Below are 19,818 nucleotides of genomic sequence, written 5' to 3'. Positions count from 1 at the left end.
AGAACAGTTCTGCATGAATTAAGTTCTCTCTCTATGCATTTCTGAGCTACACTCTTTCAGTATTCTAGTACGGTCAATCGCCATCTGTCTGTTTTCACCCGTTACAGCGACGTCAACATTGCATTCCTAGTGCTAGCTACCCACCGACCATCTGTATTTCTCTATTCCCACATCCCACCGAACAATAGATTGTGGAACGATTTTTTTTGCCAATTCAATGAACCAAACTAAAGTTTTCAACAGATCTAGTGCCGCATGCGTGCAAGAACTCCATGCTTATTTTGCATCACATCTAATCTTTTTTCAGTCGCAACCGTCTTAATTATCCCTGGCTACATTGTCACACAACCCTACGAAGTGTTCCACTTTGAGTGCATTTCCAAAATCCAAGGATCAGTACCACAAGTACTACTTAGCGGGCAACCAGTTGATGGGGATCCACGGTTCATAGTGATCCGGCCAAGTCCAGAGCGTGTCATTGTCCGTGCACCAAACGGCGTGCCAGACCAAGGAGGACACGTTTTCACGTAAGTCCCTGTTCGTTTTTACTTTCGACTGTTGGTTTCCTGTTGTATGTGTCTCGACTGAATGCAAAACACGCACGCCAGTGCCAGTTCGAATAATGGAATGAAGAAATTTCACTTTATTGAATGGTAAAAAATGGACGGGTTTCCAAATTCCACTAAGCTCGCTTGTTCAGCTAAATGAGAATTCCTAGTCAAGACGCTCTTTCCTCAGAATAAGGTGGAAGACCGATCCAATTCTGCGCAAAACATGTTTTATAGTGTGCTTCAACTCGGCAACATCCCATGTTATCGTCGCTTCCGTAGGACGAACAACAATACAGCTAAGATAAGGTACAAATGGATAAACTGTGCCTGTAAAGTATCATGAGCGTTTTCCTACTCTGTGCTCACTGGCTCGCACACAGGTTAGTTGATGCGATGCCTAACTGAGGTTGATCGAAGACGGTGCTGAGATCAGCACTCGGCAAAACGTGAATTCATCAAATTTTATATTTTCAGTATCTATAGTTTCGTGGTTGCCTAACTAGCTCCCTTAACCCGGAGCGCAGTCAGAAAGGATTTTCTTCCCTTTTCATACCGAACTGGAGATCAACTGCTCAGCATCCGGGAAGGAGGTTAGGAGAAACAGGTAAAGGAAAATTGAGATCCAGGTAATCTCTCTTTATGGAAGCGGGACAGTTGCCAACTCAGTCATAATTAATGATAAAAACCCTTCTTGGATAGATCTCTCTGGTGTGGAGATCATCTTGTTGCGCTCCTGTCTTAGTTTGCTTCCAAGATTGTTGTGTAACTCAATTATCTCTTTGTAGTTTGAGGTGAACAGTCGTTCACCTCGTATCCTCAGTCAATTGAATTTGGTGAGTTTGTCGCTGAAACTATCATCATGTGTCTCTTATATGTTGTGAACTACCGTTGGAAGGAGTAAGACCTTCGCTGCGGAGTTGTTTATTAGAAAATACCAACTGAACAGTTACAGACGATTGGACAGGGAAGCAAAACTCTCATATGTATCTTGTTTAGAAAAAATTGAATATCCATCCTCTCTTTGAACGCGTCTTCCTGAACTTTCCTGGATATTCATCGACTGTCGCTCAAATCCAAGCAAAAGCTAGAAAGCGAGTCCACAAATCCCGTAATAGACATCATTTTTCAAGAGACTCAACGCGGGTTTACGGGAAAATATACTACTCGCATGCCCCATCAGTAGTATCACCGTTACACTGGTATCCAGGTGAGACTGTGTTTTCAAATACGGTCGGCACATCAGAAACTTATTTAGTGGTTCACACCGTACCTTGAGGGTTCAAGTCTTTCTAGTAAAGACCTACATCAAGCGCTGGTGTTAGCAATAAACTGTAGAAAATTTGCAGGGTTGCCGCTTTCATTGTTTAGTATTTGCCCAATGTAAACTGTAGATTCCAGAAATGAAAGGCATTCTCAGTGACCCTTGAAGTTTGGTTGCTTCTGGAAAGTGTTTGTTCTCTCTTTCGTTATTCAGGTTCCGTAATGTTCCCGTCCATGTTGTTGACTGTTTATCTGTTTTGGTCCTGTTGTCGTGGTGCTCATTGTGTACATGTAGTATATGTCGTAGGAGAATTGCCCCTGATTTCCTTGTAATTTCAAACTAGGTGTGTTGCGAAAGAGGGCCCATCTCGAGAGATTATCGTACGCGTTGAGTCTCCGTGTCCCGAAGGACAATTCAGCTGTCCAAATGGGCAATGCATCCCTACGACTGCGATTTGCGATGGCAGAATAGACTGTCCAGACGGTTCGGATGAAGAACGTGCTTATTGCGGTGAGTACTATGGCTTATTATTGAGAGGTTAACTTTTTCAACTGGTTTGGTTGGAGTATCACAGGTTTCAACATCGTTGGAGATTATCAGACAACGTATATTTCTGCGAGCTACATGAAGTCCCATGAGAAGAATACCATACCCGTCCTCTCTTGTGGCACTGGTGTGGGTGAGCTTTGTTGCCTACATGGCAACTTATTTATGCCTGGCTACTCACAAGTAGGTAGAACTTCTCGTTAGTTATGTATTAGTGGGAACTTTAGAACTCGCATTTACATCACTCTCATTCGAAGGTTCCCCCTCCTGGTGCACTTATTCTGTTGCTTATTCGGTGACCCCTCTTTAGTTCGGACTCGCCGAAATAATCGCGCCAGGGTATGAGGAGGATTGTTCGAACGACAGTGATGCGCACGTAAAACATGGTACCGATGAATTTCGTTCGTGCTATGAATCCACCAACCAATGGGCCAGGTGATGCCAGATCATGTGAAACGGAATACTTGATTGGGTAGCGCTGTTTCCTACCCATTTCAAAACCAGACATGCTGTTTATACTCCGTACTTCGTAACTGAACCGCGTTACCCCGCTCGCATCTGGAAGTTTGCTGATGCAATCGTCTATTGGAAGCCTTGCATATATGTACCTCGGTTTAGATCACGTTGGCTTGAGTTGGCCGATAACTTATGGCATTCAAGAGCAATACTGCATTTGGTCGAACTGACCAGCTGGGAGTCTTCGCTATGCTTTTTCCCCGGATTCCTAATGTTAGTCCGTTGTACGATGAATCGGTGCAAGATCGTATCGTACTGTTCAACAAAAGCATTGCATTCGAGGAAAGATTTTTGTGCCATTTGACGTTTCTTCGAAGGAATGTGGTCATTCATAACAGATTCGGGAAGTGTTCATCAGAGAGTGAAGTTAAAGGTCGAAAGTTTAGTTTGGGTAAATGACTTTCGATTTTGTGCCAAAATCTACTTACCTGTTACAGCTGTAGATCTGCGCGTCATTCCGAGCTATATCTACGTGGAACCTTATCGTCCTATTGAATTTGTTTGCGAGACCAACTTGCCAAGTATCCAACCCATGGTTCGATTTGCTGACGGTCGTACAATCGAGTCAGACTCGAGATTTTTCGTCACTCGGCCAACACCACAGCGTATTGTAGTCCGAGCGGACGCGGGCTTAAGCGGACGAGAGAACAAGACCAGGATCGAGTGAGTTGACGATCCGGGTTTATAACCGTTCTTTTGAAATATCTATTATTCATCAATGTTGTCTGAACAACGAAAAATCTTCATGTTTCTCAGGTTCAATGTATTCCAAACAGCAAGTGTCAGGAACTCAGGAGAATTCTTGCATCATATTCGTACATCTGGTTGTTGCCTGTTTAGGATAAATTGAGGTATTGCGGCATGCTTTCCACCGACACTATCTACAATTGGCATGTGGACTTAGTTGAATTGTGTCTCATCCCTGCTCACTGACGACAGATTGCGGCAGTGATGAGTTTTACGATAGTCGGATCGTTTGCGATGTGAATTTTGGATAAAATGACATCAGAACTGGTTATGTACTGGAGGATTTATAAACGGGAATCATACTAACTTCCCAGTAACGCCTGTGCTTTATTCTCTATTATCGTCAGCTTTGATTGGGATATGTATGGTAATGTCTAATTGCCGGGCTAGTCAGTGATATCTCTTCCTACTAAACTATCTCTCAGCCGTAACACTATTTCGGTGCCTAGCTGCCATGCTACCCGAAGGAAACACTAGGGATGGGATACTGCCAGGTTGCCCAAGCCTAGACAGGGAAAGTCGAGAGGCAGAGATCGGGTTCGAACCACGGTCAGTAAATTCACGCTCTAACCACTTGGTCCATCTCACCCTCCCCCCACTAAACTATACGCCTATATCGTTGGCGTTTGCCCTCACTGTACTTGGTATCAAGATGACAACTCCTTGAAAGATGTATGGAACTTATAGGAAGTGTGAAAATTTTCTTGAAGGTGCAACAGTTTAGAACTACCAGGCTGCGTGACACCTTTGTAGTAGAGATCAGGAGTTTTGTGACTTCCAAGAAAGTAGAAAAACCTTTGCAAACTCTGACATGGAGCTAAGGGAATTCCCGTGCAATATGGCTTTTTCAAAGATGTGTGGCGCATGGCAAATCTCCTCATGTGGACAATTTTCTTTCTCCTGTTAACTTCCAGATGTTACACCACGACTGGTTTACGTCGTGAAGTACTCATACACGTTCACAGTAACTGTTCCTCGAACGAGTATCGCTGTCGAGATGGAACATGCAGACCTAGGGACGATTTCTGCAACGGCAGACCAGACTGCCCAGATGGGTCGGACGAAGACCCACGGTTCTGCAGTGAGTAGATCTATTTTGGCTGTTGAATATACCTAAATGTAAACGTTCGCGCTCGATTTGGTGAGGGGTGGTGAGAGATAAACAGTTGTTCCTGAAGTCTCTTTGATCAGATCCATCATTTTTTAATGCGACAACACGGGGTCAAACGCTACTGTGTATCGAACATGTAGCAGTTTGGTAACACTGTGATTGGGTTCGATCCGATGGAATGTAAATTCTGTGAAACATTTTCGTAACATGATCTCGCTTTTTTATGCGCAGCTCGACGACTTTGTGATGACAGAATACTTTCAGAATATTGATAATGTAGTCTACCCTCCTACTGATAATGGAGAATAAAAATCTGTAAACCTAATGCACTACTTGTTAGGCTGCTGAAAGCTCTTCGACCACATATGAGTAGTACATCAACGTTCATACCGTGTATCATGACATCTTGAATATCGTCCCAGCTGAGACATGGGGTGGCCTGGTGCAGTACATTCGGTTGCTTGAAAACATCATAAACGAGAGATTCAGTTGGGTTTCGGATGACACACAAATGAGTGTAGTTCGCTAATCAAAAATTTACTAGTGCGCTCATTTGCATACCAGTTTGGTTTTAACGGGTGACTCACCTGGAGCCGGGCTGATGCCCTCGTTTATGTCATTCTTCTCAACCGAATGTGCTGCACCAGGCCGCCTCTTTGGCACGATATTCGAGACATCGCGATACATTTTATAAATCTAATGCACTACTAATAAGATCGAACAGTTTTCAGCAACCTTATGAGTAGAGTATTACGTCTAATCACAAATCTAATTTCGATGCTCAGCGTTGGCAGTCGTGTTGAGTGTGGCAGAACTGTTAAACGCTACAGTGTGAACGTCTGATAATGGATGCCACACAAACTGTAACTCTGACCACGAGGACAAGCTGAGTTTATCCGTTGATCAATTTGCAGTAAACCTGAGCTTCGGGGTTCATTCACAATGCGCAGAGAACTTTTGAACTTTTGACCCGATAGTGCTAATTAATTGTCACCTCGGTGAACATTAGACGCCGGCCCATCTTCGAGAAATTTCAGAAAGCTATTTTCGGACCGTTCCACTCGTCATCCTCAGAAAGCGTCAAGAAATCAAAGTGTCTCGCATTTTGATCACAGGAACTTCGTTTAACGTAGCATTTTGTTTGGTTAGTTGATCAGGTGGCTGTTGATCTGTTCGCTAAGCTTGCAGAAGAGACATCATCAGCGCACTGCTGGGTGGGGTGTCTTAGGCTACGCTTCCACTCATTAAAAACCGAATAATATCATCTCTCCACTGTGGTATATAATTGAATTCAAATTTAATTTCAATGCTCCAAAAATTAGGGAGAACTGTTTTACCTGGTGATATGCAGCAAGCGCTTCTTGTCTACACAAACTTGAAGTGACGGTGTGACCTCACCTGATGATGAAATGAGCGCAAATTTATTTGAACGAAAAGATACCAGTAGCTTTACAGTGCGCTAATTTTTAGGCGTCAGGGGAGCTTGTCCAGTGCTTTGAGAAAATGCTCACAAACTTCACGTGTTTCAAATAAATCAGAGCGGAAGGCGTTTCGGATGAGTCCCAAGTCTCACGTTCTACACAAAATGCTCGCCAGATTGAGCAAAACTCAAGTGACACTCGAATACGTCCATACATATGCATCTATGCATATATTTCTTTGTATGTGACGCCTTAATTCCAGCCATGCTGTGTGTCCCATTTTATCCTTGCTTTTCTTCAGTCCCTTCTGGGGTTAGAGTCACACCAGACGTCATCAACGTGAGGCCTTACGAACAGTTCACTTACGAATGCACCTCAACTATGCCCGGACTGGCTCCACAAATCACATTCGACGGTATCCCTGTCGAACGCCATCCACAGTTCACCGTTGATCGACCCTCTCGAGAACGGGTCATTGTTCGCGCCATAAACGGACTGCCCTCAGTAGGTGTGCACACGATAAGGTAAGAATTACAAAACGATCAAGTTTATCTATCGCATCTACGATCACTGTGCGCGACATGTTCCGGTCGAGCTGTTGGGACTGTTGGAGCATGATTATTTTGAATAAGCTTCGACAGGGCTCAGTGTGTAATTAGACTGTATTGAATTTTGCTCTAAACAGAGAGAATCACGTGACAGTTGATACTTGTTTGGGGACCTGACGAAGACTGACAGTCAACCTCTTTACAAGGCAGTGAAGGATGTTTGAAAGCTGGCACATATGTTCAGCCAATCAAATTAATGAAAAGGCCTGGTTTATTTGGGGGTCGTCATAGATCAGGGGGTCTGAGAAAGACAGTTGAAAAGGCGTAATGTACACCAGGATGCCTGCAAATGGGAAGTCCTCACAATATAAGCTGAACTAGTTAAGGTTCACATTTTGCTTCCATATAAGTGCTTATCAACACGGCAATCAATGAAAGATCTTCATTCGCAGACATGACGTGGTACGAAGGTCGGCATACAGTTGCACGGTGCGTTCTAGCGTTATTCACGTTTCAGTTCAAAAAACCAAAAAATACCTACATCCGAATGAAGTCAGACGAATAGAACCAGTAGCAAAACTCCATCAGAAACGGCGCAGGGCAGACGAACCGGAATTGAATGTGTTGTCGCCTAGAAAACGGTTCCAAATTTGAGATATCGGTGGATTAACCAGTTTAGGCGTGTTCGCTCTGTTCGCTTAACCGAATGGACAAACACATGTGAAGTGAAAGCGACAACCAGTTCAAGGGAGTTAGGATGCGTCCAGACCGAACCCTACGAGTGCGGAGAACGACGCATCACAAAGGTCACAATCGGTCACCACAGGCACGGGTAGCAGATCCATGAGCGGAGCCTACCAAATCGGCATAGTAACGTTCGACCTGCGGGATGGACGTGATCAAGGTGGGAACGTCGCCATTGGCTGAACAGCAGTGAACAGCCCCATGACCACGTTTGCCCAATCAGCCTTCACATATGTTCACGCATTCGCCCTGTAAGTTGGACGGACAGTTCACTGTGCTTTTAATCTTATGCCCTCCTCAAGTCCAGGAGTCTGGCAGGCCCCCGAGACGCGGCTCCACGTCACATTAAAGAGACAACTTAAAAGCTGTTTGCTCCCATTTCTTCCAACGTCTCCAGCCAAGTACCGGTCGAGAGTTCCGTTTTGAACAGGCAAACCTGAGGTATTCTCAAGGGCACTCCACCGTAATCAATAAGCTACCACTGCTCACCCAACCGGATTGTCGGTGAAAAAATTGACGTTCGTCCGAGGATAAATTAAGGGTTCAGGTAGATAATCATTGGTAAGAATTTTCGTGTGGATTACCGGCGGGGAAAACCGCCATCAGCAGGATGTGTCCTCATTGCGGGATGATTGCGGCAATTCCTTCAGTTGTATGAACATAGATACTGCTGTTTTACCTGGGTCGGATAAAACTAACTGTGAACTTACCGATCTCAATGGGATTAGCTGATTTGGCAAAAAGTAATTTGATATGACGTGTAGATGCATGAATTTCGTGCTGAATTTTCACCAGATAATATACAACTTTGCTTTATCAGATGTTCTGTTGCCCCTGGTCCATCTAAAGACGTACAAGTCATCGTTCGGAGCGACTGTGGACCAGGTGAATTCAGGTGCAAAGACGGTGAGTGTATACCACGTGGGTACTTATGCAATGGACGTCGAGACTGTGCCGATGGCTCGGATGAATCTCGTGAGCAATGCGGTGAGTGGGAAAAAACTAGAGTTAGAAACAACTTTGACAATTCTCGAATAACAGCCCACTTTCAAGCAATATAAAAGCGGCGCGCAGTATTGAATTTTCGAAGACTATGCTGTGTTCCTGATGGACTAAAGCAATCGAGCAGTTGAGTTCAGAGTACCAGTCCAAACTTTCGAGCCACATTTAGGCATCCCAGGGTCCCAGCTATGCTGGGAAATTATTCCACCAGACTTTTCCGCCAAAGTTTGATTGCTTCGGTGGACAACGAAATTTAGTGAGCTGCCGAAATATGAACGTAGATTAGGATGGTTTTTGGTTCGAGCACATGCGCGTGAAGACTTAACAGCTAAGAGCATTGTACGGTTAATGAACCCCCACAAAAGCAAATGATCCTGATCCACCCTTCCAACTTTAAGCCATTTCTTTGGACTATGCTTTGTGATTCTTCCTTTTAACATGTTTCCAACACGGTCGTATCTCTTTGTAAACTCCTGCTAAGGACACTGGGTTGAAGATCGTACCGAGAAGGTGTCATCTGCTTGTGATCGACTCTCCGCATTTGTGAGAATGGATTGTTTATCTAAACCTCTCAGTAAACAATGGTGATTTCCTCCTACCAGTGAAGCCGGTTTATATGGAAAAGCCGAGAAACACTGTGCAGATGTTTCATCCCTATTGGGAATCATCAGAACGGCACATCTCACGAAACTCCAACAGGATGGGGGGGGGGTTGAATTCGTGACCCCTCGTCTAGTTGTTGAACACTTTATCGTTCAATCACGAGCGGGTGATCAGCATTGAGATTGATTCGCACTGAGACTGGACGGAACGCTACTCACCCTTCAAATAGGTTTCTCGTGTCGCGTTGTACAATGAAATCCCAAAAGTAAGTAGCAGAAAATACCTCCAATAGGGGAAAAGAACGTGGCTGTTTTTCGAAATTATTGTAACTATCGAGGTCTTGAAATCGTACGAGAACTAACATTAACCTTAGCGAGATACACTCATTTGCAAACCAATTTGGTTTTGCGAGAGACTCACCTGGAACCCAGCTGAATCTCTCGTTTGTGATGTTTCCAGGCAACTGAATGTGCTGCACCAGGCCGCCTCATATTTCAGTCACTACGATATTCGAGATATCGCGATGCATGTATATTCGTAATGCACTACTCATACGGTTGTTGAAAACTCGGGGACTGTGCCTACCTGATGAGCCCCAAAAAGGGCGGAACCGGTCGTGGGCTGTCGGCGAATTTTCAGCAACCTCATGAGTAATGCATTACGAATAACATTAACCTTATCCGAGTTCACCATTCACGTATAAAGTGAAACAGTGAAGTCTCAGGCAGCTTCGCAGGCTGTTTGCAATTTATCTGTGTTCTGGAGCACTGACAAACTTGGTCAAAACCAGTTGGTTGTTCAGATTTATCTAATTCCTGCCCTAAATACCATTTTTCACTTTATTTGTGTAGAGTTATCCATTTCTGACCACTTTTGTGACTGCTGACCATATCATGCACTGATATTTTCCTTAGATCGGTTTAACGGACAACATGTAACCACTAGCCAGCGCCCATTTGACCTTTGAAACTGAATCTACTAACAGCCTAATTCGATGCATAACAGTACATTCTCTGCTCGTTAGTTTGTTCGCTGTTGTTGGCCAGACAACCAACCCATCGCTATGCGTCACTACCCGTCCTAACAACGACTGATGATGTCACCTCGATTGGTGATGAAACCGTCCAGCTCAGCGAACAAACCAACAACCGTCTACGCTACCTGAGCTACCAACATTTTTTTATATAGTTCCTTCTCTTTGCACTCCTGAAACTCGGTTTTTAAGGATTTGCGAAGCGAGTATTAATTCCCAGCTGTTCCGATTCGGTTCAATTTCGCCTCTGTTTCTTGTCTGCTCTATCCCATACATTGGCAGTCCAACAGATGTCCACTGTGGGATTTTGGTAAAAATATGTGATTTTGCCTGATGAGCAACTCTCACACATCACGGGTTTCGAAATAGGATGTCCATAAATAACTGATAATAAATAGTAGTAATGGTAATACCACATAGTAATCCGCAATAAGTAATACAGTCATGGACGTTGCTTTGGAACTCCTCTTTGCTTTGAACCCGATGGGCAGCAATATTGGGCTGGTAGGTAGCGAATAGAAGCAAACATACTCTGTCTATACCACGTTGAATAAGCATTATGTTCCATATCCATCCACAGGTGACCTTCCACAACCCGAAGGTGGCGTTCAGCTGACACCCACAGAGATCCGAATCCAGCCAGGACGTCGTGTACGTCTGGAATGCCGTACCGATCGACCGGGGCCAGATCTGCAAGTTCGCTTTGAAGACGGACGTCCAGTTGAATCTGATCGACGATTCGTTCTTTCTCGTCCATATCCTGGTTACGTGATCATTGAAGTACCCGGAGGATTTGATGCATCCACGCGCCGCGTGGTGTTAGAGTGAGTTGGGAAAGGATGTGTGTCTGCGAGTTGGGCCAGCTCAGGTGTTCAATTAAACGAAAAAATCTACTTCATTCTATAGACCTAATACACTACTCACAAGGTTGCTGAAAACTCTTCCACAGTCCGTGACCAGTTTCGCCCTTCCTGAGGCTCATCAGGTAGGCATAGTCCCAGATTTTCCGCCAACCTTATGTCTTGTTCGAACCCAACTTGCAGGAAACTCAACTTCTACACTTATCTGCATAGCAATATCGTTTTGATGGGTGGCTTACTTGGAACATCCTAAACGAGAGATTCAGCTGGGATCCAGGTGAGTCTCGCGTGAAAACGAAATCGATATGCAGATAAGTGTAGAATTCGAGTTACTTCATCCCAGCTTTTGCCACTTTGCTGTTTAGTGTGACGTGCAACTTGCCCGGAGATCATTGAAGTTATTGATCTACGTAAAATGGTCTCTCTCACAAACTTCGATGGTTCTTCTGCCGGGTCGGCCTGATGATGTAGAGTTTAATGGATCTCCTGGTTCTCATAACCCGAAAGGGGTGGTTCGAATTTTCGAGTCAACAACATAGCTGATAATTCCAATGTGGTTCGAATGTGACTTTTGTGAGAAATCAACAAGCGCACAAGTGTTCACCATCTTTAGCAATTTCTGATGCAATCCGTCATTCTCATTCCAAATGGTTGTCTCTGCGGAGCCCGTATATTTTCATTCCTGACTCCCGAGTACAGACGAAACACTCGGCACCGTGCCGCACTAATTCGTAAGACAACCGGATTTCAACGTTCCTTCTGCAGAATTTGTAGACTTCGTGGTTCGGGCAGTTCTCTTTCCGCCCGGATCTAGTTGACACCAAGGTAGAGAATCACTGGACTCGATTTACACCCTCATTAGAGCTCATCACTTGTGGATGCCCTTGACCGTGCCAGGGTTGAAGCTCTGTTCAAGTCTCGAGAGACGAACACGTTCACACTTGATCGGCTTGCCCGAAGCCTAGAATGACACAACCACGACAGTTGCTGGGTTGATGTCCTCTCACCTTAGTGTAAACTAACCGGTACTTGCGTCAGGGCACAAACTTTGCTTACAACTGTCACGGTAACAGTGAAACGTTTCCTAATTCCTGGGTTGAATGAGGCCACGTCAACGCACCGTGCGGACAGTTTAAACCGCATTTATCGATATACTTTACTAGGATCAACCTTTGAGGCGTCAGTTTCCTTAAGCCGGACTCTCGACAAGCCCATTCAACTCTTTCGTTTTTCACCAAGCATTTGTGCACTTTTCTGTTCAGATGTATCGGACCAACTGGGGACAAGAAAACATCTGTTATCTATATTGACACAAGTTGCCAACCCGGTCAGAGACGATGTCCCGGTGGGGACTGCATTTTTGTCGGACAATTCTGTGACGGCATACCGCATTGTCCGGACGGGTATGACGAGAGGCCAGAAAATTGTGGTAAGCCAAACCCTTGACAATAAAGGAAGAATTTCCCGACAGGTCACCAATGAAGTGGTTCTTGACCGTGTGTAGATTTTCGTTTTTAGAATCACAAAGTGGCGGGATCCCGGAAGCCGTAGCCATACTGGACTTTCCGTCTTAAAGTGGTCTGATCAAGTTCGCATAGATGGGAGTAGTGACGTGACGGTTAACTTGAAGTTCCAAGTATTATGCGCTTTATGATGATGTGAGGAGACCTGACCAATTGTACGCCTGTCGAACGTCAGTATGCATCTATAGGAGGGGGGCAAGATGGACCAAGTTGTTAGAGCGCGAATTTACTGACCGGAAGGTCCGTGGTTCGAACCCGACCTCTGCTTCTCGACTTCCCCTGTCTAGGCTTGGGCAACTTGGCTGTATGCCAGCCGTCGTGCCTCCTTCGGGTGGCATGGCGGCTAGGCGCCGAAAGGGTGCTACAGCTGAACGATTCCATCTATAGGATTTGCTCTGACGAAGCAGCTGGATGACTACCAAGGTTATGTACTACTCATTCTAAAAAGGCCGAGGATAGTACTTGTTCGGCCAAAAGCTATAGAGGTAAAAGCGATCATATCGGTTGACGTTTATTTACTAAAAAAACGTAAAAACCGCAGGTTCCGGTCTATATTGTCGGTGGTGTGAAGAGATTTGGGAATATTCGATAGAGATCTCTTCCTGCTAATGAAGCTGGAAAGCCAAGAAGCATTGTACAATTGTTTCATTCTTATTCGAAATCATCAGCAGTGCTCACCTGCCGGAACTCTAAGGAGTTTCAAAAACGCAACCTCCTGTGCGCCACGTGATTAGCTCTCACTCAGACAGGGCATAGCGTCACTCATAATTCAATCACGGGATCCACTTCACGTGGTCACACGTGTTGACTGGCTCCTCGGGCAACCACTGCTCACATGAAGGTTTCACCCATCTCATAAAATTATTCTTCCCTCTGAGCTACTCGTAGATGGAGTGGGGAAATTATACTACTCAATTACAATACAAGCAAAAAAGTGCATTCGATGGTGGTTGCTCAACTGCCAAGCCAATTGCCAAGCTCGGCGGACAGATCGACTGCCATCTGATCAACCACCAGTAAACACACCCGAACTACCCATATTTTGACAAATTGATAGAATGCATTCGACTATCGAAAACCAAATTGTCGAGTAGTGCAGAATCGGTCAGTATATTGGAACCGCTTTGACTCTTTGCAATTCGAACTGCAGTTCAGGTGATTTGACTCCTTACCAACGGATACTTCATCCCTCCGTAATCAAGATCAAATGGTCTAAATCATTCTGCCCCACGATTCGGCATTCGCTTCACACCTGCACCGGTGTCTTCGGAGCATTGCCCGAGTCTGGTGCGAACACCGGATCAGCAATGCTGGGGTACGTCGATTAATTTCCGCAAGAAATAACATCCACGATAGATGAGCTTATCACACTCCACTGGTTGCACTGGCTTGGCCAGTATGCCAGTCGACCGAATTCCTCGAGGAGAGAAGGTCAAACAGTGACTCGGCAGCGAAGTATGAGAGTCATTACCAGCAAATTCAGCTGCGCTGGTCATTGACGTCTCCATGGATGGCAAATTCAGCTGCGCTGGTCACTGTCGTCTCCATGGATGGGGACATCAATGGCTAGAGACATTGTCAGACATGGCCCAGTCGCGCCCTCAGTGACGCTCGTGCATCCAAGCGATTGTGTCCACTGCACAGCTCCCTTCCCAATCCCCCACTTAAAAGTCCCCTGACAGACCTGTATTTGCGCATCAATCATATCAGCTCTCGCCTGCAATGCGCAGTTACCCCCACCCCACCCCCACAAATCATCGGTGAACGAAACTGTGGCAGTTATAATCAATGTACAATAAGTACGTGGTTATTTCAGCTGATAATAATAATACGGACGACAATGACGGTCATGATGATGATGATGATGATACTGATGACGATGATGATGATGATGATGCTGATGACGATGATGATGATGCTGATGACGACGACGATGATGATGATGATGATGATGATGATGACGACGACGACGATGATGATGATGATGATGATGATGATGTTGATGATGATGGCGACGATGACGATGCTGATGCTGGTGATGATGATCAAGTTTCTCACCATAATCAGGACTGAAACCAACAGGAACAAAGTCAGTAAGCTTAAGACGTGAATGTTCCAGAAATAAAGCAACTGCTACGGTTATTACACGTTGAGCTCTTGAATGAAGTATTCTGGGATTCAGTTGAATATGCTCCGTGAACTTTGAGTTTTTTCATTCTGCCTGGAGAATGTCGGCTCATGAACANTGATGATCAAGTTTCTCACCATACTCAGGACTGAAACCAACAGGAACAAAGTCAGTAAGCTTAAGACGTGAATGTTCCAGAAATAAAGCAACTGCTACGGTTATTACACGTTGAGCTCTTGAATGAAGTATTCTGGGATTCAGTTGAATATGCTCCGTGAACTTTTAGTTTTTTCATTCTGCAATATCTGCCGGATTCACCTAGATTTTCTTTAGAACTAATTCCCGTGCATGACTGTTCTAAACCTTTTCTAACGTTTTTTAAAACATCGGTACAGATGATCACCCAGCATTTTTACCGTGTACTAATGGACACTGAGCTTGCCATAAAAAGAAAGATTGGGACATACACAGCCCGATACATTTTCGAAAAAAGAGTGTATATAAAGTTTGGCGCCCTCTGACACATTCACTAGTACCTTGCTTATTATTCTGGAAGTTTTACCCTTTTATTTTTCTCGTTTGATTATTTTCATCAGCCCGATACATTTTCGAAAAAAAGTGCATATAAAGTTTGGTGCCCTCTGACACATTTACTAGTACCTTGCTTATTATTCTGACAGTTTTACCTTTTTATTTTTCTCGTTTGATTATTTTCATTTGAAGCCTTGTGCGACCCTATCACCAAGCCATGTGAAGTAGTTGATGGAAAGGAACCGTCTACCAGTCACTATCAGCTGCATTGGAGCTGTGATGGTGAGGACGACTGCGGCAATCGATTTGATGAGCTGGGCTGTCGAAATAGTGAGTCTTTTTACTGACGAATTGCTGCAGCGTAACTGCCTGAGTTAGCCAGCCCAACATGTGGTTCATACGTTAAAATACAAGAGTTGCTTGGAAAGGAATGTCTTTCGGTTGCAATACAGCATGTGGGCGGAGAGAAGTACAGCTGGTGTGCGGATGGCCTTGACTTAATGTGGTTAACAACCTGTTACAAGGTCGAAATCTCTTTGTCTGGTGACTAAAGAATACCCAACAAAACAGTGCATCAAGCACTCGGTTGATGGTAACACAAGATCAATTGGACACAATGTGAGTATCCCGAGCCACGATGACGAGGACAGTTCCCCTAATCATCAGAAAATGTTCGTCTAATCAGTAGCCAGATTCATTGGTGTTTTATTATACCTGGCTGCGGTTCCAATCTCCACGAGCGATTTTGTAGTAACCGCACGATATTTACTCATAATTCAGTACACGTATGCGTAGGTCGTAAACCGTGTCCCATCTTTTTTCGTTCTTTCTTGTGGTGGACTCTCTGGATACTTAATAAGTAGGGTAGAGTCTCTCTTTATTCCATGGTGTTTTTTTACATTCCTTAAACTCCCCTCCCTTAAACCTCAACTACATGTCACTCAATGTTGTCTGTTCGAAATTTCATCCGTCCACAGCTGAGTCCTACCGCTGTGAGACCACCCGAATGACCAAGATCCTGACATCAAATGATTGTCTGGGATACGGCGAAGATAGACAGTCGTCTGGCAATTCGTATCAGACACATATTTATCCGTCCCGAAAATGCCACAAACCTAGTGATAGGTCATAGATAGTTCAGTGATTGAGGCGCAACCTTACTGACTGGGGTTCGAACCCAACACCGATATCTCGAACGCTCCTGTCTAGGTTTAGGCAACCTGGCAATATCTTTACCCTCGTGGTTCTTTCGGGAAACAAAGAAGCTATACATCGAGTGGGTGCCACGGCTAAACGTCTATTTCATTATCACTGTAGGTCCTGGATACCATCTGCTATTTCCGAATTCCTTGCGGTTTAGAGTTGTATGGATCGTCCGGTTGCCCCTTTTTTACTCTCATTTTCACAGTGGAAGTTTTCATCAAATAACTTGTCGCTTTTTCAGAAAGCAAGAGGCCATATTAGCTGACTGCTGCAATGTCCTAACAGGGACTTTTCACCACGATGTTGACACGACCCCCCCCCCTGCCCCTTTTTTACTCTCATTTTCACAGTGGAAGTTTTCATCAAATAACTTGTCGCTTTTTCAGAAAGCAAGAGGCCATATTAGCTGACTGCTGCAATGTCCTAACAGGGAATTTTCACCACGATGTTGACACGACCCCACCCCCGGTAGATTGCGGTTACATACTCCCTCATTCGTCATCTACTGTATCACCTCGAATAAGCATGAAAACAAGGTTGGTTGGTGAATGAATGTCCGATTTCCTGACTGCGTTCGAACACTGTTTATCTGTCCTGATTAGAGTTGGGATAGGATTCGCCTGTGCTGTTTTTGACCAAGCATCAGTTAACCATCCAAAATGAGTGATTTGGCCAAAAGCGAGCCCCAGCATGGGCGGAGGCACACTGAGACTGATTCCAAACTCTACATGATTAGATACCTGAACATGGAGCTATTAATCTTGGACTTCCAAGCTTCTCAGCTGCATACAAATAAGATGTAAAGGTATTCTCGTCAAGATGAGGCTCACAGTTGTGACACATGCCAACTCTCTATTCAGATACACGATCTCTGGATCCTCGGTGCAACTCCACTCACTTCCGCTGTACTTCTGGAAACTTCCAGTACATACCTTATTCATATTGGTGTGATGGGACTCTGGATTGCGCCGGTGGTGAGGACGAACGCGACTGTGGTAAGTTACGCGAAGCCTCTGTGTCGTTCGTTTAACATCTCCATTTACGTACTTCACAGGGATGTCCACTTTGGCCTTTGTAAATTTGGCACCGGTGGCTATTGTATTTTGTTGCTGGGGCCATATTTTGGAGAAACCCAATAATAAAAAATGTGCACTCCGTACACATGGAAAAACCAGTCTATTATTATCTTTGTAATGTACTACTCATAAGTTTGCTGAAAATCCGCCGACATCTCACGACCTGTTTCGCCTTTTTTGAGGCTCATCAGGTAGGCGAAGTCCCAGGGTTTCCGCCAACCTGATGTTCTACTTGAAACCAAATTGCACAACATTAGCGAATATGCACTCATTTGCATTTCTATTACTAGTTACGTGCGAATCGGTAGCTATCTAGCAACCTCACTTTAGGAAAAATCAGCTTCAGGGTGAATCTCTGCGAAAACCCTACCGAAAATTGGCGAACTTTGCCCTCAGTGGTTTGGTTGAACTAGGTTAGTTAATACCAGGTAACCAGTAGATCGGACTGGATCAGACAGATATGGCAACTTCCGGACCTTCGATTGGTTTCGTTCAGAAACGAACATAAATCGAAGATACCCTATCTAGATTTGCGGAGTCGCGCCAAAACGACCATGAGTAGTACTCAGTGATAAGCTGTGCGGTTATCAACACCGTTCCGGTGCGCCGATGGAAAGCTGATACCGCGAACCTTTGGCACATAGGCATCACATGAAGTCAAAGCCCAACCGATGGTGTGAGACGAAATTGCAAATGAGTGTTTTTCTCGAAAACAGTCCAATTTAGGTTCAAGTAGAACGTAAGGTTGACGAAAACTCGGGGAGTGCGCCTAATGATGAGCTCCAAGAAGGGCGAAACCGGTTGTGGGTTGTCGGAGAATTTTCAGCAAACTTGCGAGTAGTTTCCTTTATGAAAATAAGTCTGTTCCAATTAATTTACCAGTTGTGTCAAACAACGGATAGTAGTTCTCAATGTGGAGGTCAAACGTAACCACAGCCCCCCTTCTGTCGGATTACCGCATAGGTACAATGATTCAGGGGCAGATAGCTAATGGAATGGGTATAACGTTTGTCGTAGAAAAGACAGTTTAACGAATGGCGCCGTAGTGATGTGATCAGCAAAACAAGGCAACGAAATTTAGAGTGTAGCTCTCTCGGGTTGTATTTCTTGGAGACTTATCTGGTCAACTGAACAACATTCGAAAGATTATGACTCGGTTAAATGTCCATTTTTAGTGTTCCAGGGCAATTTCAGAGGCTTGCAGATTAAGATGAATTTGCATCACTAACCGCTGCTTCCCTTATTCGCCGACAGCGCGACCAGCCATCATAGATCAAGGCCGCGTGGAGGAGCACCGAGTTCGTCCTGGATCCACCTTGGTTTTAGAGTGCGAAGCTTCCGGAGTACCACCTCCCATGATTATTTGGCGTTTCAACTGGGGTTGTTTGCCCGACTTGGACAGAATGCGTACAGAAGTAGTTCCTAGCAGTCGTGGATGTCGCGGTTCTCGAAGTCGCCTCACGATTCACAATGTGCGTAGCGGAGACGATGGAATCTACAATTGCGAGGCGTTGGTAGCGGGTCATCGGGCAATGTCACAAGATTATCTGGTACTACTGAATGGTTTCTAGGTGTGGAAACCGCTCGTCTAGTTTTATTAGAATTTCTTTCACCGGTTGAAATTTTTGATATTCTCACTTGGGTGTATACATACAGTTGTCATCGATGCGTCATCGACGTGACCGCCAAAACATAAGACTTCTAGCGCTCCTTTCCATTGACAATGTTTTGACGCGATCTATCTGCTTAGTAATCTTTGATTGTCAATACACTGCTAGTTGTTGTTGTGTTTCCGACGATACTGGTCAGCTTGTTCACTTCCTTCTTCCGTTTCTCCCCAATCATTTTCTTGGACTGGTTTTTTGTGTGATATTTCTCGACCACATCTGATCCGCTTCACTAGGTATTCTGTTGATTTATATGGTTTTCGAAAACTATTTAAAATGTGAAATGTGTGTGCTACCTGTTAACGGAATGATCCACATCCAAACTGGTCCCATTTTCTTCATGTACATCTGCCTACTTATGAGTAGTATTTGATGAAATATGTTGATTAGTGTGATTCCACCAAAAATTCAACCCTTAACAGTGCGTCAAAATATGAGTGTTGAGCGTCAAAGTTTATTGATCCTTAAACATGGGTCATAAAGATGGGAGTCACGTTACCCCCTGAAACACCCAGTGCGGGCAACGTTTTAAGGAGTCCTGGTGGGGCCGGTGGCGTAAGTTGCTTTCGGGCCGTGGTGTTTATGAGGAGAAATTATTGCACACGTCTATGAAGTGTGTCTGTCTTGTCGTACATCGTTCTAGGATGTCGAACTGGGATTTCGAATCCAGCAAGTGATACCATTTGCTACGCCCAGTGCCTGTATATCCCGTGTGAGGTGAATGGGTACTGGTTCAAAAGGATTCCA

General features: G+C 44.7%; 1 protein-coding gene across 1 annotated transcript in view; it reads left to right on the top strand.

Moving 5' to 3' along the window:
* The window catches only part of T265_09208 (hypothetical protein), a gene marked incomplete at both ends in the record, with an annotated part of 125,305 nt that extends 105,784 nt beyond the window's left edge, over positions 1-19,521 (top strand). The window contains 12 exons of the mRNA XM_009175221.1: positions 308-527; positions 2,156-2,322; positions 3,312-3,537; positions 4,536-4,702; positions 6,455-6,677; positions 8,266-8,432; positions 10,664-10,907; positions 12,206-12,372; positions 14,283-14,501; positions 15,318-15,455; positions 17,189-17,323; positions 18,659-19,521. Of these exons, the coding sequence (XP_009173485.1) occupies positions 308-527; positions 2,156-2,322; positions 3,312-3,537; positions 4,536-4,702; positions 6,455-6,677; positions 8,266-8,432; positions 10,664-10,907; positions 12,206-12,372; positions 14,283-14,501; positions 15,318-15,455; positions 17,189-17,323; positions 18,659-18,975 (2,390 nt within the window). The remainder of the gene's footprint in view (positions 1-307; positions 528-2,155; positions 2,323-3,311; positions 3,538-4,535; positions 4,703-6,454; positions 6,678-8,265; positions 8,433-10,663; positions 10,908-12,205; positions 12,373-14,282; positions 14,502-15,317; positions 15,456-17,188; positions 17,324-18,658) is intronic.
* Positions 19,522-19,818: the final 297 nt, after the last annotated feature.

This window comes from Opisthorchis viverrini (genome assembly GCF_000715545.1).
Source record: "Opisthorchis viverrini unplaced genomic scaffold opera_v5_266, whole genome shotgun sequence".
Lineage (NCBI taxonomy): Eukaryota > Metazoa > Platyhelminthes > Trematoda > Opisthorchiida > Opisthorchiidae > Opisthorchis > Opisthorchis viverrini.
The sequence above is the reverse complement of the archived record's forward strand: the minus strand, read 5'-3'. Positions and strand labels throughout refer to the sequence as shown.